The 27983-nt window shown below is 68.2% G+C and overlaps 2 protein-coding genes across 3 annotated transcripts; both read right to left on the bottom strand.

Moving 5' to 3' along the window:
- Positions 1-1823: 1823 nt before the first annotated feature.
- LOC135317654 (putative surface-exposed virulence protein BigA) lies at positions 1824-8625 on the bottom strand. Its single transcript, XM_064474085.1, has 4 exons — positions 8404-8625; positions 3411-7456; positions 3046-3146; positions 1824-1997 (listed from the first exon to the last, which is right to left on the bottom strand). The coding sequence occupies exons 2-4, from the start codon at positions 7444-7446 to the stop codon at positions 1923-1925; spliced, it is 4212 nt and encodes a 1403-aa protein (XP_064330155.1). The 5' UTR covers positions 7447-7456; positions 8404-8625; the 3' UTR covers positions 1824-1922.
- Positions 8626-8947: 322 nt separating this feature from the next.
- Positions 8948-27955, bottom strand: VARS2 (valyl-tRNA synthetase 2, mitochondrial). Of its 2 annotated transcripts, XM_064473907.1 has the most exons (28): positions 27567-27954; positions 26094-26175; positions 25890-25990; positions 25529-25641; positions 24183-24249; positions 23967-24064; positions 23776-23857; positions 23573-23692; positions 23381-23492; positions 22576-22664; positions 22078-22168; positions 21237-21364; positions 18629-18732; positions 18421-18502; positions 18258-18334; positions 16647-16837; positions 15654-15724; positions 15426-15551; positions 14338-14442; positions 13009-13077; positions 12849-12927; positions 12630-12757; positions 12385-12537; positions 11178-11378; positions 10971-11082; positions 10413-10591; positions 9326-9490; positions 8948-9110 (listed from the first exon to the last, which is right to left on the bottom strand). In XM_064473907.1, exons 1-28 carry the CDS (start codon positions 27795-27797, stop codon positions 8982-8984), a joined length of 3285 nt encoding a protein of 1094 aa, XP_064329977.1. In that variant the 5' UTR covers positions 27798-27954; the 3' UTR covers positions 8948-8981. The 2 variants fall into 2 exon arrangements, 1 of the variants encoding a protein (XP_064329977.1); XR_010376386.1 differs by lacking the exons at positions 8948-9110; positions 9326-9490; positions 10413-10591; positions 10971-11082 and adding an exon at positions 11714-11799 and having other exon boundaries at positions 11257-11378; positions 27567-27955.
- Between the last annotated feature and the right edge of the window lie 28 nt (positions 27956-27983).

Genomic DNA, 27983 nt, shown 5'->3' with positions numbered 1-27983 from the left:
TGGTGTCCCCAAACCCTCCCTGGTGTCCCCAGTGTCCCCAAATCCTGGTGTCCCCAAACCCTCCCCGGTGTCCCCGGTGTCCCCAATCCTGGTGTCCCCAAACCCTCCCTGGTGTCCCCAGTGTCCCCAAATCCTGGTGTCCCCAAACCATCCCCGGTGTCCCCAGTGTCCCCAGTCCTGGTGTCCCCAAACCCTCCCTGGTGTCCCCAAATCCTGGTGTCCCCAAACCCTCCCTGGTGTCCCCAGTGTCCCCAAATCCTGGTGTCCCCAAACCCTCCCCAGTGTCCCCAGTGTCCCCAAATCCTGGTGTCCCCAAACCCTCCCTGGTGTCCCCAGTGTCCCCAAATCCTGGTGTCCCCAAACCCTCCCCGGTGTCCCCAGTGTCCCCAATCCTGGTGTCCCCAAACCCTCCCTGGTGTCCCCGGTGTCCCCAAATCCTGGTGTCCCCAAACCCTCCCCAGTGTCCCCAAATCCTGGTGTCCCCAAACCCTCCCCGGTGTCCCCAGTGTCCCCAATCCTGGTGTCCCCAAACCCTCCCTGGTGTCCCCGGTGTCCCCAATCCTGGTGTCCCCAAACCCTCCCCAGTGTCCCCAAATCCTGGTGTCCCCAAACCCTCCCCGGTGTCCCCAGTGTCCCCAATCCTGGTGTCCCCAAACCCTCCCTGGTGTCCCCAAACCCTCCCTGGTGTCCCCGGTGTCCCCAAATCCTGGTGTCCCCAAACCCTCCCTGGTGTCCCCAAACCCTCCCTGGTGTCCCCAAACCCTCCCCAGTGTCCCCAGTGTCCCCAGTCCTGGTGTCCCCAAACCTTCCCTGGTGTCCCCAGTGTCCTGGTGTCCCCAGTGTCCCCAATCCTGGTGTCCCCAAACCCTCCCCAGTGTCCCCAGTGTCCCCAATCCTGGTGTCCCCAAACCCTCCCTGGTGTCCCCAGTGTCCCCAATCCTGGTGTCCCCAAACCATCCCTGGTGTCCCCAGTGTCCCCAAATCCTGGTGTCCCCAAACCCTCCCCAGTGTCGCCAATCCTGGTGTCCCCAAACCCTCCCCAGTGTCCCCAATCCTGGTGTCCCCAAACCCTCCTTGGTGTCCCCGGTGTCCCCAAATCCTGGTGTCCCCAAACCCTCCCCAGTGTCCCCAATCCTGGTGTCCCCAAACCCTCCTTGGTGTCCCCAGTGTCCCCAATCCTGGTGTCCCCAAACCCTCCCCAGTGTCCCCAAATCCTGGTGTCCCCAAACCCTCCCCAGTGTCCCCAGTGTCCCCAATCCTGGTGTCCCCAAACCATCCCCAGTGTCCCCAAATCCTGGTGTCCCCAAACCCTCCCCACTGTCCCCAATCCTGGTGTCCCCAAACCATCCCCAGTGTCCCCAATCCTGGTGTCCCCAAACCCTCCCCAGTGTCCCCAAATCCTGGTGTCCCCAAACCCTCCCTGGTGTCCCCAGTGTCCCCAATCCTGGTGTCCCCAAACCATCCCCAGTGTCCCCAGTGTCCCCAAATCCTGGTGTCCCCAATCCTGGTGTCCCCAAACCATTCCCGGTGTCCCCAGTGTCCCCAAATCCTAGTGTCCCCAAACCATCCCCGGTGTCCCCAAATCCTGGTGTCCCCAAACCCTCCCCGGTGTCCCCAAACCCTCCCCGGCGCCCCCCACGTGCGGCCGAGCCCCGGTGGCCGCCCCCCGCCCCCCGCGGTGGCCCCGTGGGGACAATGTCGCTTTGTCCGGAGCCACCGTCCCCAGGCCGGTGACAAGCCCGGGCGCGCCGGTGGCCGCCAGCCGTGACGGCCCCGTCCCCCACCCCCGCTGCGCGGGGACCCAGCGTCCGGGGCGGCCAGCGGAGGGGGAGGGGGGGTGTTTATTGCTGCTGGGTTGGGGGCAGGGGGTGACACACACACCCCCCCCCCCCAAAGCCACCGTCTTGTCCCGCCGCAAAGGCTCATGGGAACGACTCGGCCACCGGCACGGAGAAGGTGGCCGAGCTGATGATGAAGACCTTGACGTAATGGACGGCCTGGGGGGGGGGGAAGGGAAGGGGGGGGTCGGGGGGGACCCAGGCACCTGAGACCCCCACTGTCACCCCCCCCAACAAGGGGCCCTAGGGCACCCAGGTGTCCGTAACCCCCCAAAGGGACCCAGGCATGTGGGAGCCCCCACCCAAGACCCCCCAAAGGGACCCAGGTATCTGGGACCCCCCACCCAAGACCCCCCAAAGGGACCCAGGCATCTGGGACCACCCCCCATGACCCCCCACCCAAGGCCCCACCCAGGTGTCCAGGATCCCCCATGACCCCCCTTCAAAGGACCCAGGTGTCCGGGACTCCCCACCCATGGGAACCCCACCCACGACCCCCCCAGGGGACCCAGGCGTCCGGGACCCCCCACCCACAACCCCCCAAAGGGACCCAGGCATCTGGGACCACCCCCCATGACCCCCCACCCAAGACCCCACCCAGGGGACCCAGGTGCCCAGGACCCCCCCCCCCATGAACCCCCAGGGGAACCAGCTGTCCAACACCCCCCCATAACACCCCCAAGGGGACCCAGGCATCTGGGACCACCCACCCACAACCCCCCACCCAAGACCCTACCCAGGTGCCCAGGATCCCCCATGACCCCCCTTCAAAGGACCCAGGCGCCCGGGACCCCCCACCCACGACCCCCCCAGGGGACCCAGGCGCCCGGGACCACCCACCCATGACCCCCCCAGGGGACCCAGGCGCCCGGGACCCCCCACCCACGACCCCCCGGGGGACCCAGGCGCCCGGGTCCCCCCACCCACGACCCCCCGGGGGACCCAGGCGCCCGGGACCCCCCACCCACGACCCCCCGGGGGACCCAGGCGCCCGGGACCCCCCACCCACGACCCCCCAGGGGACCCAGGCGCCCGGGACCCCCCACCCACGACCCCCCGGGGGACCCAGGCGCCCGGGACCCCCCACCCACGACCCCCCGGGGGACCCAGGCGCCCGGGACCCCCCACCCACGACCCCCCGGGGGACCCAGGTGCCCGGGTCCCCCCACCCACGACCCCCCGGGGGACCCAGGCGCCCGGGCCGTACCGCGAAGACCCCGGCGAGGAGGAGGAGGGCGAGGAGGAGGCAGACGAGGGCGAGGAAGACGAGGGGGCAGCCCGGGGGGGGCGTCTGGGGCTGGGGGGCTTCTGGAGGGGGGGAAGGGGTGGAGTCAGAACCAGGCCACACCCCTGAGCCAGCTCTGGCCCCGCCCCAGCCCCCTGGCTCCTCCCCCACCCCAAGCCCCATCTGTAAAGTCCTTAGCCCCACCCTTTTGACCCTGACCACGCCCCCAAGCAATAGGCCACGCCCCCAGCACGGCCTCCCCCTCAGTCCCTGCAAAGCCCCGCCTCCTGGCCCCGCCCTCAGCCTTCAGGCCCCACCCCAGGTGCTTGGCCCCGCCCCCATCTTACCTGGGGCGTCACCTCGGCTGCCAACACCTTCTCTGGGCACATCAGTGGTGATGTCATCGGTGAGGTCATCACCCGGGCAGACGGGTTCTTTGAGGGTGGGGGGGGTTTGCTCCTCCCCAGGGCTGATGTCACCCATGATGTCATCCTCAGGGCTGACATCACGGGCAGAGAGGGCTCCCGGGATGGAGGAGGTGACATCACCCCCAACGATGTCACCGAGGTCAGAGCCCCGCGTGACGTCATCGCTGACATCACCCTTGGGAGCGATGTCGTGGCTAGCGACACCGCCCGGGATGAAGGAAGTGATGTCGTCCTCGGGCACGACGTCATCAGCGAAGTCACTCCAAGCGGCGGCGGCGCCATTGTTTGCACAGATGATGTCACCAGTGAGGTCACCAGCAGGCTTGACTTCTCGGCCAGCGGCGTCGCCCAGCAGGGAGGAAGTGACATCATCTGCGGCAACGATGTCACCAGCAGCGATAGCCCCAGGTACAGAGAAGGCGACGCCTTCCCCCCCGAGGACGTCATTGGTGAGGTCATCCCCAGGAAGGGAGGGAATAAGGTCAGCGATGACATCATCAGGGCAGGTATCGCTAGAGGGGGAAGAAGGGACGCTGCCCCTGGTGATGACGTCATCAGCGAGGTCACTTCTGGCCGCGACCTCGCCAGCGAACTCATCCCCAGGAAGGGAGGAAGTGACATCATGCCTGGTGACTATTTCACCAGCAAATATGTCCCCAGCGGTGATGTCACCAGCGAGGTCATCCCCAGGGATGATGTCACCAGCTGTGTCATCCCCAGGAAAAGAGGAAATGACATCACTCTTGGTGATGACATCACCAGGGAGGGCTTCCTCAGGGAGAAAGGAAGTGATGTCATCTCCGCCGACAAGGTCAGCAATGACGTCATCCCCCGGGACTGAGGAACTGACATCGTCCTCAGCCATGACATCACCAGGGAGGGAGGAAACGACGTCACCCCCGATGACGTCGCCAGCAGGGACATCCCCAGGCAGAGCGGAGGTGACGTCACCCCCCGCGGTGACATCACCGGGGCGGGCGGCTGCGACGCCGCCGCTCTCCATGACGTCACCAGGGGCGCGCTCCCCGGGGAGGGCGGCAGTGACGTCATCGCCGGGGACGTCCTCGTCCTCCACGGGAGGGGCCGTCACCGTGATGGTGATGCCACCGGCGGCGCAGGCGTCCCCAACGTCCCCATCCCCCGCGTCCCCCCGGGCCGCCACGTCACTGTCCTTGTCCCCAACGTCCCGCGGGGCTGGGACGTCCCTGCCCCCAACGTCCTTGTCCCTGACGTCCCCAGCGTCCTTGTCCCCGACGTCCCCAGCGTCCTTGTCCCCGACGTCCCCAGCGTCCTTGTCCCTGATGTCCCCAGCGTCCTTGTCCCCGACGTCCCTGTCCCTGACGTCCCCAACGTCCTTGTCCCCGACGTCCCCAACGTCCCTGTCCCTGATGTCCCCAGCGTCCTTGTCCCCGACGTCCCCAGCGTCCCTGTCCCTGATGTCCCCAGCGTCCTTGTCCCCAACATCCCGCAGGGCTGGGACATCTCTGCCCCCAACGTCCATGTCCCCAACCTCCTTGTCCCTGATGTCCCCAATGTCCTTGTCCCCAGCGTCCCACAGGGCTGTGATGTCCCTGCCCCCAATGTCCTTGTCCCCGATGTCCCCAATGTCCCCAACATCCTTGTCCCCAACGTCCTTGTCTCCGATGTCCCCAACGTCCCTTGGGGCTGGGACATCCCTGACCCCAATGTCCTTGTCCCCAACATCTCTCAGGGCTGGGACACCCCTGACTCCAACATCCTTGTCCCCAACGTCCCCAACGTCCTTGTCCCCAACGTCCCTGGGGGCTAGGACATCCCTGCCCCCAACGTCCTTGTTCCCAATGTCCCCAACGTCCCAAATGTCCTTGTCCCCAACGTCCCTCATGACTGTGACATCCCTGTCCCCAACGTCCTTGTCCTCAGAGACCAGGACGTCCCCAATGTCCCTCAAGACTGGGACGTCCCCGATGTCCTCGTCCCCATGAGCTGGGACATCCCTGTCCCCAACATCTCTTGGGGTGGTGACATCCCTGTCCCCAGTGTCCCCAACATCCCGCAGCAGGGATGAGACCTGTATGTCCCCAAAATCCCTGACCCCAGTGTCCCCTGGGACTGCGACATCGCTGTCCCCGGTGTCCTTTGGCGATGGGACATCCTTGTCCCCACCGTCCCTGAGGACCGAGACCCCCGTGTCCCCAACGTCCTTGTCCCCAGCGTCCTTGTCCCCAACGTCCCTGAGGACCGAGACCCCCGTGTCCCCAACGTCCTTGTCCCCAACGTCCCTGAGGACCGAGACCCCCGTGTCCCCAACGTCCTTGTCCCCAGCGTCCTTGTCCCCAACGTCCCTGAGGACCGAGACCCCCGTGTCCCCAACGTCCTTGTCCCCAGCATCCTTGTCCCCAACGTCCCTGAGGACCGAGACCCCCGTGTCCCCAACGTCCTTGTCCCCAGCGTCCTTGTCCCCAACTTCCCTGAGGACCGAGACCCCCGTGTCCCCAACGTCCTTGTCCCCAACGTCCCTGAGGACCGAGACCCCCGTGTCCCCAACGTCCTTGTCCCCAACATCCTTGTCCCCAACGTCCCTGAGGACCGAGACCCCCGTGTCCCCAACGTCCTTGTCCCCAGCATCCTTGTCCCCAACGTCCCTGAGGACCAAGACCCCCGTGTCCCCAATGTCCTTGTCCCCAATGTCGTTGTCCCCAACGTCCCTGAGGACCGAGACCCCCGTGTCCCCAACGTCCTTGTCCCCAACGTCCCTGAGGACCGAGACCCCCGTGTCCCCAGCGTCCTTGTCCCCAGCGTCCTTGTCCCCAACGTCCCTGAGGACCGAGACCCCCGTGTCCCCAGCGTCCTTGTCCCCAACGTCCTTGTCCCCAACGTCCCTGAGGACCGAGACCCCCGTGTCCCCAACGTCCTTGTCCCCAACGTCCTTGTCCCCACCAGCCCTGAGGACCGAGACCCCCGTGTCCCCAACGTCCTTGTCCCCAGCGTCCTTGTCCCCACCAGCCCTGAGGACCGAGACCTGCGTGTCCCCAATGTCCTTGTCCCCAGCGTCCCCTAGGGCTGGGACATTCCCATCCCCGATGTCACTTGGAGCTGGGACATCTGGAACATCTCTGAGGGTGGTGACATCCCTGTCCCCAACGTCCTTGTACTGAGGAACCGGGACTTCCCTGTCCCCAGTGTCCCTCAGGATGGTGACACTGGTGTCCCCAGAAGGTGGGACATCCCTGTCCCCAACACCCTTGTCCCCAGGAGCTGGGACATCCCTGTCCCCAATGCCCTTGATCCCAGGAACCGGGACTTCCCTGTCCCCAATGTCCCTCAGAACGGTGACATCCCTGTCCCCAGAAGGTGGGACATCCTTGTCCCCAACGTCCTTGTCCCCAGAAGGTGGGACATCCTTGTCCCCAACGTCCTTCACGGGATGGGTTGGGACATCCCCGTCCCCAGTGTCCCTCAGGATGGTGACAACCTCGTCCCCAGGAGCTGGGACATCCCTGTCCCCAGCGTCCCTCAGGACGGTGACACCCCTGTCCCCAACGTCCTTGTCCCGAAGGGCTGGACCATCCCAGTCTCCAGAGTCCCCTGGGGTCACGACGTCCTCGTCCCCAGGGGCTGGGACATCCCTGTCCCCAGCGTCCTTCGGGGCTGTGACACCCCTGTCCTCAATGTCCTTGTCACATACAAGCGGGCCACCCCCGTCCCCCGCGTCCTTTGTGACCGGGACGTCCCCGACGTCCTCGTCCCCGACGTCCTCGTCCGCCGGGGCCGCCGTGACGGTGATGGTGATGCCGCCGGCCCAGGGGGTGACGGCGACGGCGTCCATGGGGACACCGGCGTCACTCTCCCCCTCGGGGGCGCCTCCAGCCTGTCCCCATGGAGGTTGGGGGTCCGTGGGGACGTCCCCCGGGGTGGCCGTCACCTCCCCGGGGAGGGGACGAGGGGGGGCGGCGTGTGAGCACCCCTCGGCCATGGGCGCGGACCTGGCGGGGACAGAGGGGACGGGGACGTCACCGGGGGTGGCGGGGGGACACGGGGCATCCCCCGGGGGGGGACATGGAGGGGACATGGCGGGGGGACCCCAGGAGGGAGGAGGGGACAAAGAGGGGACACGAGGGGACACAGGGACTCGGGAAGAGGTGGGGGGACATTGGGGGGGACACAGGGAACCCCTCAAAGGATGGTGGGGGACATGGGGGGACACGGGGGACCCCAGGAGGGATGGTGGGGACAAAGAGGGGACACGAGGGGACACAGGGACTCGGGAAGAGGTGGGGGGACGTTGGGGGGGACACAGGGGACCCCAGGAGGGAGGAGGGGGACATGGGGGAACACGGGGGACCCCAGGAGGGATGGTGGGGGACATGGGGGGACACGGGGGACCCCAGGAGGGATGGTGGGGGACATGGGGGGACACGGGGGACCCCAGGAGGGAGGAGGGGGACATGGGGGGACACGGGGGACCCCAGGAGGGATGGTGGGGGACATGGGGGGACACGGGGGACCCCAGGAGGGATGGCGGGGGACATGGGGGGACATGGGGGACCCCAGGAGGGATGGCGGGGGACATGGGGGGACATGGGGGACCCCAGGAGGGATGGCGGGGGACATGGGGGGACATGGGGGACCCCAGGAGGGACAGGGAAGGACACGGAAGGGACACGGGGGACCCCAGGAGGGATGAGGGGACACAAAAGGGACATTTGAGGACACAGGGGGACACCAAAAGAAAGGGGGGGACATGGAGAGGGGACACGGAGGGAGGGTGGGGAAGGGACAGGGGGACACAAGGGACCCCAGGAAGGGACCAAGGGACATGGGGGACCCCAGGAGGGAATGGGGGGGGGACGGTGACAAGGGGACACACACGGTGGGGACCAAGGGCGTCCCGGGGGGTTTTGGGGTACCCCGGGGGGGGGGTGGCAGGTACCTGAAGCGACAGCAGGTGACAGCCCTGGGGGTCCCGGTGGCAGCAGCACGATCCTGGCACCACTTTTGGGGGTCCCGGTGTCGCTCTTGGGGTTCCGGGGGGTGGGGGCTTGTCCTGCTTTCGGGGCGGGGCGGGGGTCCCGGTGCCGGTTACACCATCGCGGTGACGGTGTCCCGGTGACAGCGATGACGTCACCGCCGCAGCTGCTCCCCAGGGGGCCGGTTTCGGGGTGGGGGGGGGGCCCGGTGATGATTTTGGGGGTGTCGGTAGCTGCCGGATCCCACCGGCGGCGGTTGGGGGGGGCCGTCGAACCAGATCCACCGGCGAGAAGAGGTGGAGCCTGGATGCCTGGGTTCCCCCCCGCCCAGTCCCCTCCCCCGGACCCCTGGGCCCCCCCCAGTCCCCTCCCCCGGACCCCTGGGCCCCCCCCAGACCCCTCCCCCAGACCCCTCCCCCAGACCCCTTAGTCCCCTCCCCATCCCTGAGCTGAGACCGGGCAGCTCGTGACACCTCCCTGAATAGAAATAACGAGGCGGGGAAGTCATTAGGGCTTTGAAATTGGGGGGGGAGGGGTTTAATTAGGTCCTGGGGTCCCCCCCGATGCCTGGGTCCCCCCCCCAACCGCCTGGGTCCTCGGGGGGGTCGGCGGCTTCCAGGGCATCCAAGGCTTGGAGGAGGCGGGCGAGCTCGGAGCGGAGGATGGCGACCTGGGGGGGGGCGGGGGAAGTGTTTAAATGAGGGCAGCGCTAACGAAGAGGGGGCTGGGGGTGGGGTGGGGGTGCCCCTCCCCCCCACTAACGAGGAGCAGGCGCTAATGAACCCCCCCCCCCAATTAATGAGGTTAATAAGGCACCACCCCACCCCCCCCCAACTTGAGATATTAGGTGGAACGATGCTAATTAGTTTAACGAAGGTGCGGTACCTGCTGTTGGGGGGCGGGGGGGGCCCCGGATGCCTGCGTGTCCCCCCCAGACTCCTGGGGTCCCCCCCGGGACATCTGGGTCCCCCCGAGGGTCTCGAGGCGACGCTGGAGGCTCTGGCTGCGGGCGCGGAGCTGGGCGCGGGCGGCCGCCGGCTCCACCAGCCCCTGGGGATTAGGGGGGGACAGGAGGGAAAAAGGGGGGGTCCCCCACTATCCCACAACGCCCTGGGGTCCCCCAATGTCCCCCAAAGTCCTGGGGTCCCCCTCCAAGTCCCCCAAAGTCCCACAATGCCCCTGGGCTCCTCCAGCATCCCGTGATACCCTGGGTGTCCCCGCCCAGGTCCTCCAATGCCCCACAATGCCCCGGGGTCCCCCAGTGTCCCATGAAGTCGTGGGGTCCCCCCCAAGTCCCCCAGCACCCCACAATGCCCCGGGGTCCCCCCCAGCACCCCACCATGCTCCGGGGTCCCCCAACATCCCACCACGCCCCGGGGTCCCCCCCAACATCCCACCACGCCCCGGGGTCCCCCCCAACATCCCTCCACGCCCCGGGGTCCCCCCCAGCACCCCACCACGCCCCGGGGTCCCCCAGCACCCCACCACGCCCCGGGGTCCCCCAACATCCCACCACGCCCCAGGGACCCCCCCAGCATCCCACCACGCCCCGGGGTCCCCCCCAGCATCCCACCACGCCCCGGGGTCCCCCCCAGCACCCCACCACGCCCCGGGGTCCCCCCCAGCATCCCACCACGCCCCGGGGACCCCCCCAGCATCCCACCACGCCCCAGGGACCCCCCCAGCACCCCACCACGCCCCGGGGTCCCCCCCAGCACCCCACCACGCCCCAGGGACCCCCCCAGCACCCCACCACGCCCCGGGGTCCCCCAGCACCCCACCACGCCCCGGGGACCCCCAGCATCCCACCACGCCCCGGGGTCCCCCAGCATCCCACCACGCCCCGGGGACCCCCAACAACCCACCACGCCCCGGGGACCCCCAGCACCCCACCACGCCCCGGGGACCCCCAACATCCCACCACGCCCCGGGGACCCCCAACAACCCACCACGCCCCGGGGTCCCCACTCACCCGCAGGCAGAGGTAGACGTGGGCGTTGGGACCCGCGGGAGCCCCCACCCAGGTGGGGCCCAGCTCTGGCTCCGCCCCCAGGGGGAGGAGCTGCAGAGGCCCCGCCTGCGCCAGGGCCTGGAGGGCGGGGCCAAGCGCCGCCAGCGAATCCTGCGCCTCCACTGGGCACCGCACCGCCACTGTGCAAGGCATGCTGGGATAGCCCCGCCTCCAACATGGCCGCCTACCCATCCCCCACCCCGGCCCCAACATGGCCGCCCCCTGCATGCCCAGTGCATGCTGGGATTGCCAGGCCTCCAGCCCTGCCCTCTCTGGTGGGCTGGGCAACATGGCCGCCTCCAGTGGGAGCCGCCATCTTGGGTGCCCCAGGGCATGCTGGGACTTGTAGTCCCCCGCTCAGCCTGGCAGCCATCTTGGGCCCCAGCACCCAGTGGTTTCCCCCCTTTCCCAGCCCCAGCCAAGCAGCCATCTTAGGGGCCCCAAGGCATGCTGGGACATGTAGTGCATCCCACACACCCACCCCCTGGTAGCCATCTTGTGTCCCCCCGCCCCACTCACCAGGGGGCCGAGCAGCGCCGAGGCGGAAGGTGTCCCGCAGGGCTCGCACCGCCCTCACCACCTCCTGCATGGCCGCCACCTCGGCCTCCACCTTGGGGCAGCGCCAGTGAGCCTGGGGTGGGGGGCGGAGAGACACAAGGGGGTGTCAGGGGGGGTGCAACCCCCCCCTTGAACACACCCCCCCCCCCAAAGGGTTGCGGCACCCACCAAGCGGGCGGCGTCGGGGAAAGGGGCGAGGCAGAGGGTGGGGGGCGCAGGGGGGGCGCGGGGCAGGCGCTGCCAGAGCTCCTCGGTGAGGAAGGGGGCGAAGGGGGCGAGGAGACGAAGGCCCAGCTCGGCGCAGCTCAGCAGGGTCCGGCGGGTCTCGGCTCCGGATCCCGGATCCCGTAATGCCGGCTTGGCCGTCTCCTGTGGAGGGACAGACAGACGGTCGCAGTGAGGAGAGGGGAGCCATCAAGGAGACAACGTGGGTTGGGTTGGATGGACAGACAGACACGGTTGACCAAAGCAAGGGGGCTGGGGCAGCGTTGGAGGAGATGCAGGGGGTGGGATGGATGGATGGATGGATGGATGGATGGACAGACAGACGGATGTGGTCAACAGGGTGACAGTGGACAAAGGTTGACACCCAAGGGGACGCACCCAGGGGGACAGACGGATGCGTCAACCAAGGTAAGGGTTGGGCTCAACGTTCAACAGGTGGGGTGGGGCAGACGGACAGACATGCTCAAGAAAATACTAACCATCAAGGCTCAAGGAGACCTGATGGATTGGGGCGGACGGGCAGACGGACACCATCAACCATGGGTTGGGTTCAGCGTTCAGGGAGCTACAACAGATAGGGTCGGACAGACGAACAGACACACTCAAGAGAGTGGACTCAGGTTGACACTCAAGGAGGCCCAATGGACTGAGGTGGATGGACAGGCAGACACCATCAGCCACATCAAGATGGGTTGGGTTCAATGATCAAGGAGCTGTAACTGGTTGGGTAGGACAGACAGACGGATGCACTCAACAGGATGAGGTTTGACTTAAGGTCGATGCCCCAGGAGACCTGATGGGTTGGGGTTGATAGACAGATGGACACCATCAACCACATCAAGATAGGTTGGGTTGAACGGTCAAGGAGCTACAACAGGTCGGGTGGGACAGACAGATGGACGTGCTTAAGAGAGTGGACTAAGGTCAATGGTCAAGGAGCCCTGATGGATTGGGGTGGATGGACAGACAGACACCATCAACCACGGGTTGGGTTCAATGTTCAGGGAGCTACAACAGGTCGGGTGGGACAGACAGACGGGTACACTCAATGGGACACTACTGGGTTTAACAGCCAGGGGACACGTGAGGAGCCGGGCAGGACAGACAGACAGACGGGACCACGCAGGACAGACAGACAGGGGCCACCCACCAGGTAGACGTCGCAGAAGCTCCGCAACCAGAAGTGATGGACGGCAGCGATGGCGCTGTGGACCTCCAGGGCCTCCATCCGCCGCCCGCACTCGCCCACTGCCTGCGCCAGCCGGCTCAGCACCCAGCGGTCCATCGGGTGCTGCGGCACCATCTGCCGAGGAAGAGGAGGAGGAAGGGTGACGGGTGCGCACGGTCCTGGGGTGGTGGAGCCCCACCGTGACCTTCATCAACCCATCCTGGTACCTCCTCAGGAGCCTGGGGGACGAAGTTGGGTCCCAAAGCGGCGAGGACGAACTTGACGGCGTTCCAGATCTTGTTGCAGAAGTGACGGTAGCTCAAGGCCGTCCCCACGTCCAGGCGGATGTCGTCACCTATGGGGTGACACCAAAGGTGGGTCCCCAGGGTGGGGACAAGGCCACCCCGGGGTGGGGACAGGGTCCCAACGTTCCCTCGATCCCTTACCGTGGACGTTGTGGGAGCACAAGGCCATGCGGAGGGCGTCGGTGCCGCATTCGGGGATGCCATGGGGGAACTGGCGCCTCTGGGGGGGGGAACGACACAGGGGGTGATTGGGGGGGACAGGGACAGGTTTGGGGGGTACAGGGACGGGGGCTGGTCCTACCTGGCCCTCTGTGGCCACCGTGAGCTCGTGGGGGTCCAGGATCTTGGAGTGGAGCTTCTCCTGCAGCTCCTGCAAGACAGGAGACCCTACAATAAACAAAGGCGCTACGGCGGCTGTGTTGTCACGGGGCTGTCACCACGGTGTCTCCGCGACCCTCTTTTGGGGTCTCTGGGGGTAGGGGGTTTGATATTGTAGGGTCTCTGAGAAGGGTAGGGCAACGGGGAGTTTGTTTTGGCTGGGCCTCCCCCGGCAAGGCCTGGTTTGGCCGAGCCTCCCAAAACAAGGCCCGGTTTTCGTAGGGCCTCCCCGAGCAAGGCCCGGTTTTCGTAGGGCCTCCCCGAGCAAGGCCCGGTTTTCGTAGGGCCTCCCCGCGCAAGGCCCGCGTTTCACAGGGCCTCCCCGCGCAAGGCCCGCGTTTCGCGGGGCCTCCCCGCGCAAGGCCCGCGTTTCGCGGGGCCTCCCCGCGCAAGGCCCGCGTTTCGCGGGGCCTCCCCGCGCAAGGCCCGCGTTTCGCGGGGCCTCCCCGCGCAAGGCCCGCGTTTCGCGGGGCCTCCCCGCGCAAGGCCCGCGTTTCGCGGGGCCTCCCCGCGCAAGGCCCGCGTTTCGCGGGGCCTCCCCGCGCAAGGCCCGCGTTTCGCGGGGCCTCCCCGCGCAAGGCCCGCGTTTCGCGGGGCCTCCCCGCGCAAGGCCCGCGTTTCGCGGGGCCTCCCCGCGCAAGGCCCGCGTTTCGCGGGGCCTCCCCGCGCAAGGCCCGCGTTTCGCGGGGCCTCCCCGCGCAAGGCCCGCGTTTCGCGGGGCCTCCCCGCGCAAGGCCCGCGTTTCGCGGGGCCTCCCCGAGCAAGGCCCGCGTTTCGCGGGGCCTCCCCGAGCAAGGCCCGCGTTTCGCAGGGCCTCCCCGAGCAAGGCCTGGGTTTTGCCGGGCCTCCCCGAGCAAGGCCTGGGTTTTGCCGGGCCTCCCTGAGCAAGGCCTGGGTTTTGCCGGGCCTCCCTGAGCAAGGCCTGGGTTTTGCCGGGCCTCCCTGAGCAAGGCCTGGGTTTTGCCGGGCCTCCCTGAGCAAGGCCTGGGTTTTGCCGGGCCTCCCTGAGCAAGGCCTGGGTTTTGCCGGGCCTCCCTGAGCAAGGCCTGGGTTTTGCCGGGCCTCCAAGAACCACGTTTGTTGTTGTGGGTTCCCGAAAAGGAGATTTGTTTCCGTAGGGTCTCCAAAAAGGGGGTTGTTTCGGCCGGGTTTCTGCCGCGGTGCGTCTGTTCTCGGAGGGTCTCTGGGGGGTTGTTTTGCCCGGGTCGGGGCCATGGGGGGGAGGTTATTGTTATTGTAGGGTCTGCGGTACCTGGGGGGAGGCGCCGGTGATGACGTCACGGGGGTCGATGACGTTGCCCAGGGATTTGCTCATCTTGCGCCCGTGGGTGTCACGCACTAGCGAGTGCAGAAGGACCTGGGGGGGGAGACGGGACGTGGGAAAGGCAGAGCTGGGGGACACGGGGGGACACAGGGGACCCCCGAGGGGGGACAGGGGACCCCCAGGAGCCTCAGAAATGAATGAAACCCCAGGGGACCCTTGGGAACCCCAAAAGGGGATGGGGAACCCCAAAAAGCAACATGACACCCTGAGAAAGGGGCAGAGGGGACCCTTGGGGACACTGGGGAGCCCCAAAAGGGGACGGGGACCCCCAAAAACCAACATGACACACAGAGAAAGGGGCAGAGGGGACCCTCGGGGACACTGGGGAGCCCCAAAACGGGACGGGGACCCCCAAAAACCAACATGACACACAGAGAAAGGGGCAGAGGGGACCCTCGGGGACACTGGGGAGCCCCAAAACGGGACGGGGACCCCCAAAAACCAACATGACACACAGAGAAAGGGGCAGAGGGGACCCTTGGGGACACTGGGGAGCCCCAAAACGGGACGGGGACCCCCAAAAACCAACATGACACACAGAGAAAGGGGCAGAGGGGACCCTTGGGGACACTGGGGAGCCCCAAAACGGGACGGGGACCCCCAAAAACCAACATGACACAGAGAGAAAGGGGCAGAGGGGACCCTTGGGGACACTGGGGAGCCCCAAAACGGGACGGGGACCCCCAAAAACCAACATGACACACAGAGAAAGGGGCAGAGGGGACCCTTGGGGACACTGGGGAGCCCCAAAAAGCAACATGATGCCAAGGAGAAAGGGGCAGAGGGGATCCTTGGGGACCCTTGGGGACCCCCACAGGGACACCGGGGAGCTCCGAGAGGCAACGAGGAACCAGTAAAAACCCCAGGAACGAACAGGACGCACGGAGAGGGACAAGATTAAGGGGTGTTGCGGGCAGAGGGGGCTCCTGGGGACCCCACGGGGAGACGGGGGACTTTTGGGGACCCCGAAGGGACACGGGGGACTTTTGGGGACCCCTCAGGGACCCCAGCGGTACCTGGGAGAAGGGCAGGCGCCCGGTGAGCTGCTGGCCCAGCATGACCATACGCGCCACCCAGAAGAAGAGGAGGTCGCTGCCCGTCTCCAGCACACTCGTGGGGTAGAACCGCTGCAAGTCGGGGGTCTGGGGACAAAGTGGGGGGGGCGTTGGGGTGGGGACGCTGCCCCCCATGTCCTCCCCCCTCACCGTGTCCCCTGTGTCCCCCCGTGTCCCCCCAAAACTCACCTCTTCGGGCCAGCCCAGGGCGGCGAAGGGGAAGAGGGCAGAGGAGAACCAGGTGTCCAGGACGTCGGGGTCTGCAAGGGTGGGGGGGGGGGGTCAGGGGGGACCCCAGGAGGGCTCAGGGGGACCCCAAAAGGGCTCAGAGCCTTGGGGGGGGGGATCGGGGGGACCCCAAAAGGGCTCAGAGCCTGGGGAGGGGGATTGGGGGGACCCCAAAAGGGCTCAGCCTTGGGGGTGGTCAGGGGGGGACCCCAAAAGGGCTCAGAGCCTTGCGGGGGGGACTCAGGGGGACCCCAAAAGGGCTCAGAGCCTGGGGAGGGGGATCGGGGGGACCCCAAAAGGGCTCAGAGCCTGGGGGGGAGTCTGGGGGGACCCCAAAAGGGCTCAGAGCTTTGGGGGGGGTCAGGGGGGACCCCAAAAGGGCTCAGAGCTTTGGGGAGGGGGTCAGGGGGGACCCCAAAAGGGCTCAGAGCCTGGGGGGGAGATCAGGAGGAACCCCAGAGGGTCTCAGCCCCTTGAGGGGGGGATGGGATCGGGGGGACCCCAGAAGGCCTTGGGGGGTGGGGGGGGTTGGGGGAGACCTGGGGGTGACAGATGGGTGCTGGAGCTGGGTGGGGGGCGAAAAGGGGGGGGCCTAGAGGAGCAGGTGGGGGATTTTAGGGGTGCTGGAGGTGGGCAGGGGGCTGACAGAGGGTGTCTGGGGGCTGATGGAGAGTTGTGGGGGGGGCAAGTTTGGGGTGCCGGAGGATTATTTCGAGGTGCCGGAGGATTATTTCGAGGTGCCGGGGGGGACCAGAGAGCGCTGGGGTGGATTTAGGGGTGCCAGAGCACAAATGAGGGGGGTCCCAAGGGGGTTTTGGGGTGCAGAAGAATGAGCTGAGAAGGCAGAGAGACTTTTAAGGTGAGAAAAAGGATTTTGGGGAGACAAAAGGGTTGTTTTCGGGTGCACAAGGAGAACTCGGGGGGGGGATTTTTGGGGTGCCCCCCACCCCTCACCTTGCTGGAGCTGCAGATCGTCGGGGGGGCAGCGGAGGGCGCGTGCGGCGGCGGCGCGGGCTTCGGCCTCGCTGCGCCCCACTACCCAGAGCTCATCGGGGCGCTCGGGGGGGGACCCTGTCGAGGGAACCCCCACCCGATACGCCGGCACCCGGTGTCCCCACCACAGCTGCCGTGAGAGGCACCAGTCCCTGGGGTGGGGTGGGGGGGGTATATGGGGGTCCCAGATGGCTGGGGCCCCCCTGGACACATGGGGGTCCCACCCAAATATCTGGGTCCCCCCTGGACACATGGGGTCCCCCCCACATATATGGGTCCCCCCTGGATACATGGGGGTCCCCCCAGCCCGGAGGCCTGGGTCCCCCCAGCCACATGGGGTCCCCCCACATATCTGGGTCCCCCCGCCCACATGGGGGTCCCCCCACCCCAGACATCTGGGTCCCCCCTGGATACATGGGGGTCCCCCCACCCCAGACATCTGGGTCCCCCTGGATACATGGGGGTCCCCCTGGATACATGGGGGTCCCCCCAGCCCAGATGCCAGGGTCCCCCCCACATACCTGGGTCCCCCCTGGCCACATGGGGATCCCCCCCAAATGCCTGGGTCCCCCCACCCCAGACACCTGGGTCCCCCCCAGATATCTGGGTCCCCCCACCCCAGACATCTGGGTACCCCCTGGATACATGGGGGTCCCCCCAGCCCAGATGCCAGGGTCTCCCCTGGCCACATGGGGGTCTCCCCTGGCCACATGGGGATCCCCCCCAAATGCCTGGGTCCCCCCACCCCGGACACCTGGGACCCCCCCAAATATCTAGGTCCCCCCTGGCCACATGGGGGTCCCCCCAGCCCAGATGCCAGGGTCCCCCCCACATATCTGGGTCCCCCCTGGCCACATGGGGGTCCCCCCCAAATGCCTGGGTCCTCCCTGGACACATGGGGTCCCCCCTGGCCACATGGGGATCCCCCCCAAATGCCTGGGTCCCCCCACCCCGGACACCTGGGACCCCCCCAAATATCTGGGTCCCCCCACCCCAGACATCTAGGTCCCCCCTGGCCACATGGGGGTCCCCCCAGCCCAGATGCCAGGGTCCCCCCCACATATCTGGGTCCCTCCTGGATACGTGGGGGTCCCCCCCAAATGCCTGGGTCCCCCCTGGCCACATGGGGGTCCCACCCGGACACATGGGGTCCCCCCCAAATGCCTGGGTCCTCCCTGGACACATGGGGATCCCCCCCAAATGCCTGGGTCCCCCCACCCCGGACACCTGGGACCCCCCCAAATATCTGGGTCCCCCCACCCCAGACATCTAGGTCCCCCCTGGCCACATGGGGGTCCCCCCAGCCCAGATGCCAGGGTCCCCCCACCCCAGACACCTGGGACCCCCCCAAATATCTGGGTCCCCCCACCCCAGACATCTAGGTCCCCCCTGGCCACATGGGGGTCCCCCCAGCCCAGATGCCAGGGTCCCCCCACCCCAGATGCCTGGGTCTCCCCCCTGGACACACAGGGGTCCCCCCCACATATCTGGGTCCCCTCACCCCGGCGATATGGGTCCCCCCTGGACACATGGGGGTCCCCCCAGATGCCCGCGTGTGTCCCCCCCCCTCACCCGACATTGTCCATCCACGTTTTCCAGTTCTTCTCATGAAATTTGGGGACGAGTTTGAGACGCCCCGATGTCACCGCCTGGGTGGGGAGGGGGGAGAGGCAACTGTCACAGACCCAGGGGTCCCCCCCCAACCCCCCCAGCCCCGTCCCCGTGTCCCTGTCACCTCTCGGGCACGTTGTGCCATCTCCCGGCACCGCAGGAACCACTGGCTCTTCAGCAGGTACTCGATGACGTCCCCGGAGCGGCTGCGGGGACATGGGTGGCACCTCAGTCCCTGGGGACGGGTCCCCTGGGCGCAGGGGGAGGAGGGGGACACGCACACGTGTGACAGGGAGGGTGACACACGTGTGACAGGGAGGGGACGGCGGTACCTGCACATGGGCAGCGTCATGGCGTGGTCCTGGGCGCCGCGGAACAGCCCTCGCTCGGCCAGCGCGGCCACCACCTGCTCCCGCGCCACGAAGCGATGGACGCCCTGGGGACAGGGCACAGCTGGGGACACTGGGGTCACTGGGAAGGGACAGGGGCACAGCTGGGGACACGGGGGTCACTGGGAAGGGACGGGGGCACAGCTGGGGTCACTGGGAAGGGACGGGGGCACAGCTGGGGACACGGGGGTCACTGGGAAGGGACGGGGGCACAGCTGGGGACACGGGGGTCACTGGGAAGGGACGGGGGCACAGCTGGGGACACGGGGGTCACTGGGAAGGGACGGGGGCACAGCTGGGGACACTGGGAAGGGACGGGGGCACAGCTGGGGACACTGGGGTCACTGGGAAGGGACGGGGGCACAGCTGGGGACACGGGGGTCACTGGGGAGGGACGGGGGCACAGCTGGGGACACGGGGGACACTGGGAAGGGACGGGGGCACAGCTGGGGACACGGGGGTCACCGGGAAGGGACGGGGGCACAGCTGGGGACACGGGGGTCACCGGGAAGGGACGGGGGCACAGCTGGGGACACGGGGGTCACTGGGAAGGGACGGGGGCACAGCTGGGGACACGGGGACACTGGGAAGGGACGGGGGCACAGCTGGGGACACGGGGGTCACTGGGAAGGGACGGGGGCACAGCTGGGGACACGGGGACACTGGGAAGGGACGGGGGCACAGCTGGGGACACTGGGGTCACTGGGAAGGGACGGGGGCACAGCTGGGGACACGGGGACACTGGGAAGGGACGGGGGCACAGCTGGGGACACTGGGGACACTGGGAAGGGACGGGGGCACAGCTGGGGACACGGGGACACTGGGAAGGGACGGGGGCACAGCTGGGGACACGGGGGACACTGGGAAGGGACGGGGGCACAGCTGGGGACACGGGGGTCACTGGGAAGGGACGGGGGCACAGCTGGGGACACGGGGGTCACTGGGAAGGGACGGGGGCACAGCTGGGGACACGGGGGACACTGGGAAGGGACGGGGGCACAGCTGGGGACACGGGGACACTGGGAAGGGACGGGGGCACAGCTGGGGACACGGGGACACTGGGAAGGGACGGGGGCACAGCTGGGGACACGGGGGACACTGGGAAGGGACAGGGGCACAGCTGGGGACGGGGACACGGGGGTCACTGGGAAGGGACGGGGGCACAGCTGGGGACACGGGGGACACTGGGAAGGGACGGGGGCACAGCTGGGGACACTGGGGTCACTGGGAAGGGACGGGGGCACAGCTGGGGACACGGGGGTCACCGGGAAGGGACGGGGGCACAGCTGGGGACACGGGGGACACTGGGAAGGGACGGGGGCACAGCTGGGGACACGGGGGACACTGGGAAGGGACGGGGGCACAGCTGGGGACACGGGGGTCACTGGGAAGGGACGGGGGCACAGCTGGGGACACGGGGGACACCGGGAAGGGACGGGGGCACAGCTGGGGACACGGGGGACACCGGGAAGGGACGGGGGCACAGCTGGGGACACTGGGGACACCGGGAAGGGACGGGGGCACAGCTGGGGACACTGGGGTCACTGGGAAGGGACGGGGGCACAGCTGCGGGCACGGGGACACTGGGAAGGGACGGGGGCACAGCTGGGGACACGGGGGTCACTGGGAAGGGACGGGGGCACAGCTGGGGACACGGGGGTCACTGGGAAGGGACGGGGGCACAGCTGGGGACACGGGGGTCACTGGGAAGGGACGGGGGCACAGCTGGGGACACGGGGACACTGGGAAGGGACGGGGGCACAGCTGGGGACACCGGGAAGGGACGGGGGCACAGCTGGGGACACGGGGGTCACTGGGAAGGGACGGGGGCACAGCTGGGGGCACGGGGGTCACTGGGGAGGGACGGGGGCACAGGTGGGGACACGGGGACACTGGGAAGGGACGGGGGCACAGCTGGGGACACGGGGGTCACTGGGAAGGGACGGGGGCACAGCTGGGGACACGGGGGTCACTGGGAAGGGACGGGGGCACAGCTGGAGACACTGGGAAGGGACGGGGGCACAGCTGGGGACACTGGGAAGGGACGGGGGCACAGCTGGGGACACGGGGGACACTGGCAAGGGACAGGGCACAGCTGGGGACACGGGGGACACCGGGAAGGGACGGGGGCACAGCTGGGGACACTGGGAAGGGACGGGGGCACAGCTGGGGACACTGGGAAGGGACGGGGGCACAGCTGGGGACACGGGGTCACTGGGAAGGGACGGGGGCACAGCTGGGGACACGGGGACACTGGGAAGGGACGGGGGCACAGCTGGGGACACTGGGAAGGGACGGGGGCACAGCTGGGGACACGGGGTCACTGGGAAGGGACGGGGGCACAGCTGGGGACACGGGGGTCACCGGGAAGGGACGGGGGCACAGCTGGGAACACTGGGAAGGGACGGGGGTACAGCTGGGGACACTGGGAAGGCACAAAGAACACAGCTGGAGACACGGGGACAGAGCTCAGGAAAGGGGGACGGGGGGACACGGCTAGGGACAGGGGCACAGGACGTGGGGACACGAGGGACAGGTGGAAGGGTGGTACCTGGAGCCACCCCCCGCCCGGGGGACACACGGTGCCGTCGTCCCCAATGACGGAGAGCAGGGGCAGCCCGTGGGCGCGGGCCAGCGCCAGGTCGGGGGGGCTGTGACCCGGCGTCACCCTGAGCGCGCCTGCGGGAGGGGGACACGCCGACACCCCATCACCCCCACGGGCACCCTCCCCCTCCCACTGCACCCAGGGCCACCCTCTGCTGGCCCCACGGACACCCTCTCCCCCTCCCACTGGCACCCAGTGCCACCACTGGCACCCAGGGCCACCCTCTGCTGGCCCCACGGACACCCTCGCCCCCTCCCACTGGCACCCAGTGCCACCACTGGCACCCAGGGCCACCCTCTGCTGGCCCCACGGACACCCTCTCCCCCTCCCACTGGCACCCAGGACCACCCTCTGCTGGCCCCATGGACACCCTTACCCCCTCCCACTGGCACCCAGTGCCACCACTGGCACCCAGGGCCACCCTCTGCTGGCCCCACGGACACCCTCGCCCCCTCCCACTGGCACCCAGTGCCACCACTGGCACCCAGGGCCACCCTCTGCTGGCCCCACGGACACCCTCGCCCCCTCCCACTGCACCCAGGGCCACCCTCTGCTGGCCCCACGGACACCCTCGCCCCCTCCCACTGCACCCAGTGCCACCACCAGTGCGGTGTCGTGTGCGTGTCCCCCGAAAGCAGGTAACTCCCCCCCAGAGGTGAACCAGTTTCCCCCCCGAACTGGGACACCGGCACCCAAAGCACTCGCTGCCCTTCTCATGCCGGTCCCGGCTCGCTCCCCTCTCCCAGTGCCCCCCCGCCCAGTGGGGGTCCCGGAGCGGTGCCAGTACCGGTGCCGCGGGCGGGGTCCACGGCGGGGTCGGTGACGACGGGCAGGAGCTGCCCCGTGAAGGGGTGACGCACGCGGCGGCCGTGGAGGTGCTGGGGGGAAGGGTGTGGTCACGGGAAGCCCCGCCCCCTCCAGGCCCCACCCACCGCACACTGTCCCTTTAAGAGCACTTGAGCCCCACCGTACCCAGCCAGGCCTCGCCCTTTTAGGGGTGGAGCTAACCTGTGACATCATGCGCTGCTGACCAATCCTGGCAGACTCAAGGGAAAAAAGGCTCCACCCTGTTCTTTAAGCCCCACCCCAGAACCTTTAAGCCCCACCCCTTCCAGCTCCAAGCCCCTCCCCTTCTCCTTATATAGACACACCCTAGAAAAGGGGAGGGGCTAACAACCAATGCCTCTGAGGCAGGTCGGCCCCTGCTGCTGAAGCCCCGCCCCCTGCAGGGCACCCCACCCCCTGGCTGCAAGCCCCGCCCCCTCCCAGCAGCCCCGCCCCTTACAGCGTAGCGGGGGTCCGAGGGGTGCACGGCCACGGCCACGTCCCCCAGCATCGTCTCGGGGCGCGTCGTGGCCACCGGCAGCTCCAGGCCTGGGGGGGGACGGGCACGTCAGGGACACGGGGGGGACACGGGGGGACACGGGGAGGGTGACGTCAGGGACGTGGGGCACATGGGAGGGCGATGCCCGGGGACACGGGGGGGGTGACACTCGGGGACACGGGGGGGACACGCCAGGGACACGGTGGGAGGTGACACTCGAGGACACGGGGGGGACACGCCAGGGACACGGTGGGAGGTGACACTCGAGGACACGGGGGGGACACGCCAGGGACACAGTGGGAGGTGACACTCGAGGACACGGGGGGGTGACGCTCGGGGACACAGGGGGACATGGGGGGGTGATGCCCAGGGACACAGGGGGGACACGTCAGGGACACAGGGGGGTGACACTCGGGGACACGGTGGCATGCCAGGGACACGGGGGGACACAGCGGGGACATAGAGGGGTCATACTCGGGGGGATATGGGGGGGTGGCACTCACGGACACAGGGGTGACACTGGGGGACATGCCAGGGATATTTGGGGGACACGGGGGGGGTGACACTTGGGGGACATGGGGGACACACCACAGAGACGGGGGGGGGGTGACACTCAGGGACATGGGACGGGGACACACACGCGTGTCAGAGGGGGGGACGCGAGGGGGGGACGCGAGGGGGGGGACGCGAGGGGGGGACGCGAGGGGGGGACGCGAGGGGGGGACGCGAGGGGGGGACGCGAGGGGGGGACGCGAGGGACACTCACCATCCCCACCCTCCACGGGGTAAGCGAAGGTGACGAGGACACCGAAGGTGACGGGTTGGGGACAACCGGGGACACGCAACGCCGTGGGGCCCGTCAGGGCGCGGGGCTCCACCTGCCGGGACACGGAAGGGGGAGGGGGTGTTGGGGACAATTTGGGGGACAATTTGGGGACATTCGGGGACAGGCGCTCACCTCCACGTCGGCCAGGGCGGAACGAAGGGCGCAGGACCAGGTGACGAGACGTCGGTCGCGGTGAATCAACCCGGCTTCGTGCAACCGCGCGAAAGCTTCCGCCACCGCTCGCGAGAAACCCTGAGGGGAGGCGGTTGGGGACATTTTGGGGACATTTAGGGACATTTTGGGGAGGGGAGGGGACACGACACAGCCACGCTTACGGGGTCCATGGTGAAGGCGCAGCGGGTCCAGTCCAGCGACGCTCCCAGCGCCCGCAGCTGCTGCAGGATCTCGTCACCGTGCCTGAAGCGGGTGGGGGTTGTTTTTTGGGGGGCGGGGGGGGGGTGTGTGACATCCTTGGGGGTGTCACCCTGTCCCATTTTGTCACCTCCCCCCTCCGTGTCACCCTCACCGTCGTTTCCAGGCCCAAACTTCCTCCAGGAACTCGGAGCGGGTCAGATCCTGACGCCGTAAACCTCGTCGCTGCCACAGCCAACGCTCCACCACCGCCTTGGGGACGTGGGGGACACACGTTGGGGACGCGGTGGGGGGGCTTTGGGGACACAAGGAGGGTGGGGGGGAGGCGGGATGTTGGGGACACCCCCCCGCCCCGCCCCGGGGGGCTCACCTGGGTGGCGATGCCGGCGTGGTCGGTGCCCGGCACCCAGAGCACGGCCCAGCCCTGCATCCGTCGCCTGTCGCGGCGCCGTTGGGACATGGGTGGGTGGGGGGCTGTGGGTGACACCCCCCCCCCCCCCCCCCCAAAAACCACCAGGGCACCCATGGGTGCCTCAACACACACCCCTTTCACAGGCCCCTCAGGGCTCTCCAGCACCCCCAAATCTGCCCTTCAGGACCCAAATAGCACCCGAGACCCCCCCCAGAAAGAACCCCAGGATCACCCCATCTGCCCCCCCCATCTGCCCCCCCAGCCCCAAAATAACCCCCCGACACCCCCCAAAATACCCCCAACTGCCCCAATTTGACCCCCCAAGACCCCCCTAAATGCCCCATGGGGGGCCCAATCCACACCCCCACCCCCAAATTTCCCTCCCCAGATCCCCCCAAAATAACCCTACAGGGGATCCCATCTGCCCCCCCAGCCCCAAATAACCCCCCTAAACCCCCCCAAATAGCCCCCCCATCCCCAAATACCCCCCCAAGACCCCCCCAATACCCCATAGGGGACCCAATCCACAACCCCAGCCCCAAATTTCCCCCCCCCGACACCCCCCAAAATAACCCTTAGGGGACCCCATCTGCCCCCCCAGCCCCAAATAACCCCCCTAAACCCCCCCAAATACCCCCAACTTGCCCCAATTTGCCCCCCCGCCCCAAATGTGCCCCCAAATACCCTGTAGGGGATCCCATCTGCCCCCCCAGCCCCAAAATAACCCCCTGACACCCCCCAAAATAACCCTTAGGGGACCCCATCTGCCCCCCCAGCCCCAAATAACCCCCCTAAACCCCCCCAAATACCCCCAACTTGCCCCAATTTGCCCCCCCGCCCCAAATGTGCCCCCAAATACCCTGCAGGGGATCCCATCTGCCCCACCAGCCCCAAAATAACCCCCTGACACCCCCCAAAATAACCCTTAGGGGACCCCATCTGCCCCCCCAGCCCCAAATATCCCCCCCAAGACCCGCCAAATACCTCACAGGGGATCCAATCCACACCCGCAGCCCCAAATAACTCCCCAAATACCCCAATTTGCCCCCCCCAGCCCCAAATACCGCCCCCAAATACCCTGCAGGGGATCCCATCTGCCCCCCCAGCCCCAAAATACCTCCCTAAAGCCCCCAAAATGCCCCAATTTGCCCCCCCAGCCCCAAATATCCCCCCCAAATACCCCAATTTGCCCCCCCCAGCCCCAAATAACCCTCTTAAACCCCCCAAATGCCACAACTTGCACCCACCCCCCAGCCCAAAATACCCCCAGGGGACCCCAATTTGCTCCCCCTGCCCCCCCTCACCAGCGCACAAGGGCATCCTGGAGGGCGACGGTGAGCGCGTGGCCCAGGTGGAGGGAACCGGTGACGTTTGGGGGGGGCAACACCACGCTCAGCACTTGGCCCCCCCCGGACACCTGTGGGTGGTGGGGGGCAACACAGAGGGACACAAGCTGAGACCAGGCACAACTCGGCGCAGGAGTGAGCCGAGACCGGGCACCGCTCAGCGCAGGAATGGGCTGAGACCGGGCACAACTCGGCACAGGGATGTGGCACCAACTTCTCTCTGGGTGTATCTTCCCCCCTGCTCCCCCCCACGGGTGATTTTTGCCCCCCCCACGGGTGTATTTGACCCCCTCCCACGGGTGTTTTCAGCCCCACTCACCGAGGCCGGGGGGGTGAAGAGACCCTGCCGCTCCCACCAGCTGTACCAGGCGGCTTCCACGTAACGGGGGCTGTAGGCGGGGGGCAGCGGCACCCCCGTGGCTGCGCCCCAAAAGTGTCACCGCCTGTCACCGTCACACGCACCCCTCCCCCCCCCCCCCCGTGTCACCTGCAGCCCCCCGCCCCCCCAGGTCACCCCTCGTACCCTTCTTGCCGTCGGGATCCAGGGGGTGCTGATACTCCACAATGGATTTTGGGGTCCAGGCCTTGGGGGGGGCTGTCGGCGCCTGTGGGGGAGTGCAAAGCCAGCATAAACCAGCATAAACCAGCATAAACCAGCATAAACCAGCATAAACCAGCATAAACCAGCATAAACCAGCATAAACCAGCATAAACCAGCATTCTCCCCCCAAAAAACCCCACCAGCCCTCCCCAGATACTCCCAAATGCCTCCCAGCTCCACCTCCCCTCACATACCTCCCCCCTCCCAGTGTCCCCCCAGCCCCTCTCCCAGCTCCCCCAATGTCCTCCCAGTTGCCCCCAGCCCCTCCCAGTTGCCCCCAGTGTCCCCCCAACCCCTCTCCCAGCTGCCCCAAAGTCCTCCCAGTTGCCCCCAGCCCTTCTCCCAGCGTCCCCCAGCCCCTCTCCCAGTTGCCCCCAGTGACCTTCAGCCCCTCTCCCTGCTCCCCCAGTTCTCTCTAGCCCTTCCATTACCCCCAGCCTCTCCCCCAGGCTCCCCATTGTACCCCAGCCACTACCCCAGTCGCCCCCCAGTTCCCCCAGCCTCTCCCAGTTGCCCCCCAGTTCCCCCAGGCCCTCTCCCAATGCCCCCCAGCTTGTCTCCCAGCCCTCCCCAGCCCCTCTCCCAGTGTCCGCCACCCCTTCTCCCAGTCCCACCCAAGTCCCCCAGCCCCTCTCCCAGCTCCCCCAGCCCCCCCAGCCACTCTCCCAGTTCCTCTCCCAGCTCCCCAATGCCCTCCCTGTTGCCCCCAGTTCCCCCCATCCCCTCTCCCAGCTCCTCCAGCACCCCCCAGCCACTCTCCCAGTTCCCCAGTGCCCCCCCAACCCCTCTCCCAGCTCCCCAATGTCCTCCCAGTTGCCCCCAGTTCCCCCCAGCCCCTCTCTCAGTGTCCCTCCAACCCCTCTCCCAGTGCCGCAGTGCCCCCCAGCCCCTCTCCCAGCGCCCCCCAGCCCCTCTCCCAGTGCCCCAGTCCCTCCCAGCCCCTCTCCCAGCTCCCCCAGCACCCCCCAGCCACTCTCCGAGTTCCCCAGTGCCCCCCCAACCCCTCTCCCAGCTCCCCAATGTCCTCCCAGTTGCCCCCAGTTCCCCCCAGCCCCTCTCCCAGCACCCCCCAGCCCCTCTCCCAGCGCCCCCCAGCCCCTCTCCCAGCTCCCCAATGCCCTCCCTGTTGCCCCCAGCCCCTCTCCCAGTGCCCCCCAACCCCTCTCCCAGCTCCCCAATGCCCTCCCTGTTGCCCCCAGCTCCTCCCAGCCCCTCTCCCAGCGCCCCCCAGCCCCTCTCCCAGCGCCCCGTCCCCCCCAGCCCCTCTCCCAGCCCTCTCCCAGCCCCCCCAGCCCCTCTCCCAGCTCCCCAATGCCCTCCCTGTTGCCCCCAGCCCCCCTCCCAGTGCCCCAGCGCCCCCCAGCCCCTCTCCCAGCCCCCCCAGCGCCCCCGTACCGGCGGCCCGGCCCCCGCCAGCGCCGCTCTCTCCCGCCTCTCCCGTTGCCGCCTCTCCTTGTGCTCCCGCGCGCGCAGCCGGGCCTGCTCGGGGGGTTCCCAGGGCGGGGGTCCCACAGCCTGGGGGGACCCGGGGGGGTCCCCGCTACACCGGGCCCGGCTTCCCACGGGGGACCCCAGGGCGCGGCGGGGGGCGGCCCTCAGGCCCCGGACCAGGGCGGGGGTCGCCATTTGAGGACCCCGGCGTCCGGGACCCCCCCCAAAACCTTCCCGGGGACCCCAGCGTCCGGGACCCCCCCCCCAAAACCTTCCCGGGGACCCCGGCGTCCGGGACCCCCTTCACGTGACTCCCCCCGTCACGTGACTATCCCCGGTCAGCGGAGGGGTAACGAGGAGGAGGGGGCGTGGTTTTCCCTT

The sequence above is a fragment of the Phalacrocorax carbo genome, chromosome 26 (genome assembly GCF_963921805.1).
Source record: "Phalacrocorax carbo chromosome 26, bPhaCar2.1, whole genome shotgun sequence".
Lineage (NCBI taxonomy): Eukaryota > Metazoa > Chordata > Aves > Suliformes > Phalacrocoracidae > Phalacrocorax > Phalacrocorax carbo.
The sequence above is the reverse complement of the archived record's forward strand: the minus strand, read 5'-3'. Positions and strand labels throughout refer to the sequence as shown.

Bases quoted from the DNA above. Each gene is read 5' to 3' on its own strand.
- LOC135317654 (XM_064474085.1), bottom strand. From the start codon at position 7,446: ATGGCCGAGGGGTGCTCACACGCCGCCCCCCCTCGTCCCCTCCCCGGG. The intron at 3,147-3,410 runs GTAAGATGGGGG...CCCCCCCTCCAG, and splicing joins CAGCCGAGGTGACGCCCCAG to AAGCCCCCCAGCCCCAGACG. The intron at 1,998-3,045 runs GTACGGCCCGGG...CCCCCCCCCCAG, and splicing joins TCCTCGCCGGGGTCTTCGCG to GCCGTCCATTACGTCAAGGT.
- VARS2 (XM_064473907.1), bottom strand. From the start codon at position 27,797: ATGGCGACCCCCGCCCTGGTCCGGGGCCTGAGGGCCGCCCCCCGCCGC. The intron at 18,335-18,420 runs GTGACAGGGACA...CTCCCCACCCAG, and splicing joins TGGCACAACGTGCCCGAGAG to GCGGTGACATCGGGGCGTCT. The intron at 12,758-12,848 runs GTAAGGGATCGA...GTCACCCCATAG, and splicing joins GTGCTCCCACAACGTCCACG to GTGACGACATCCGCCTGGAC.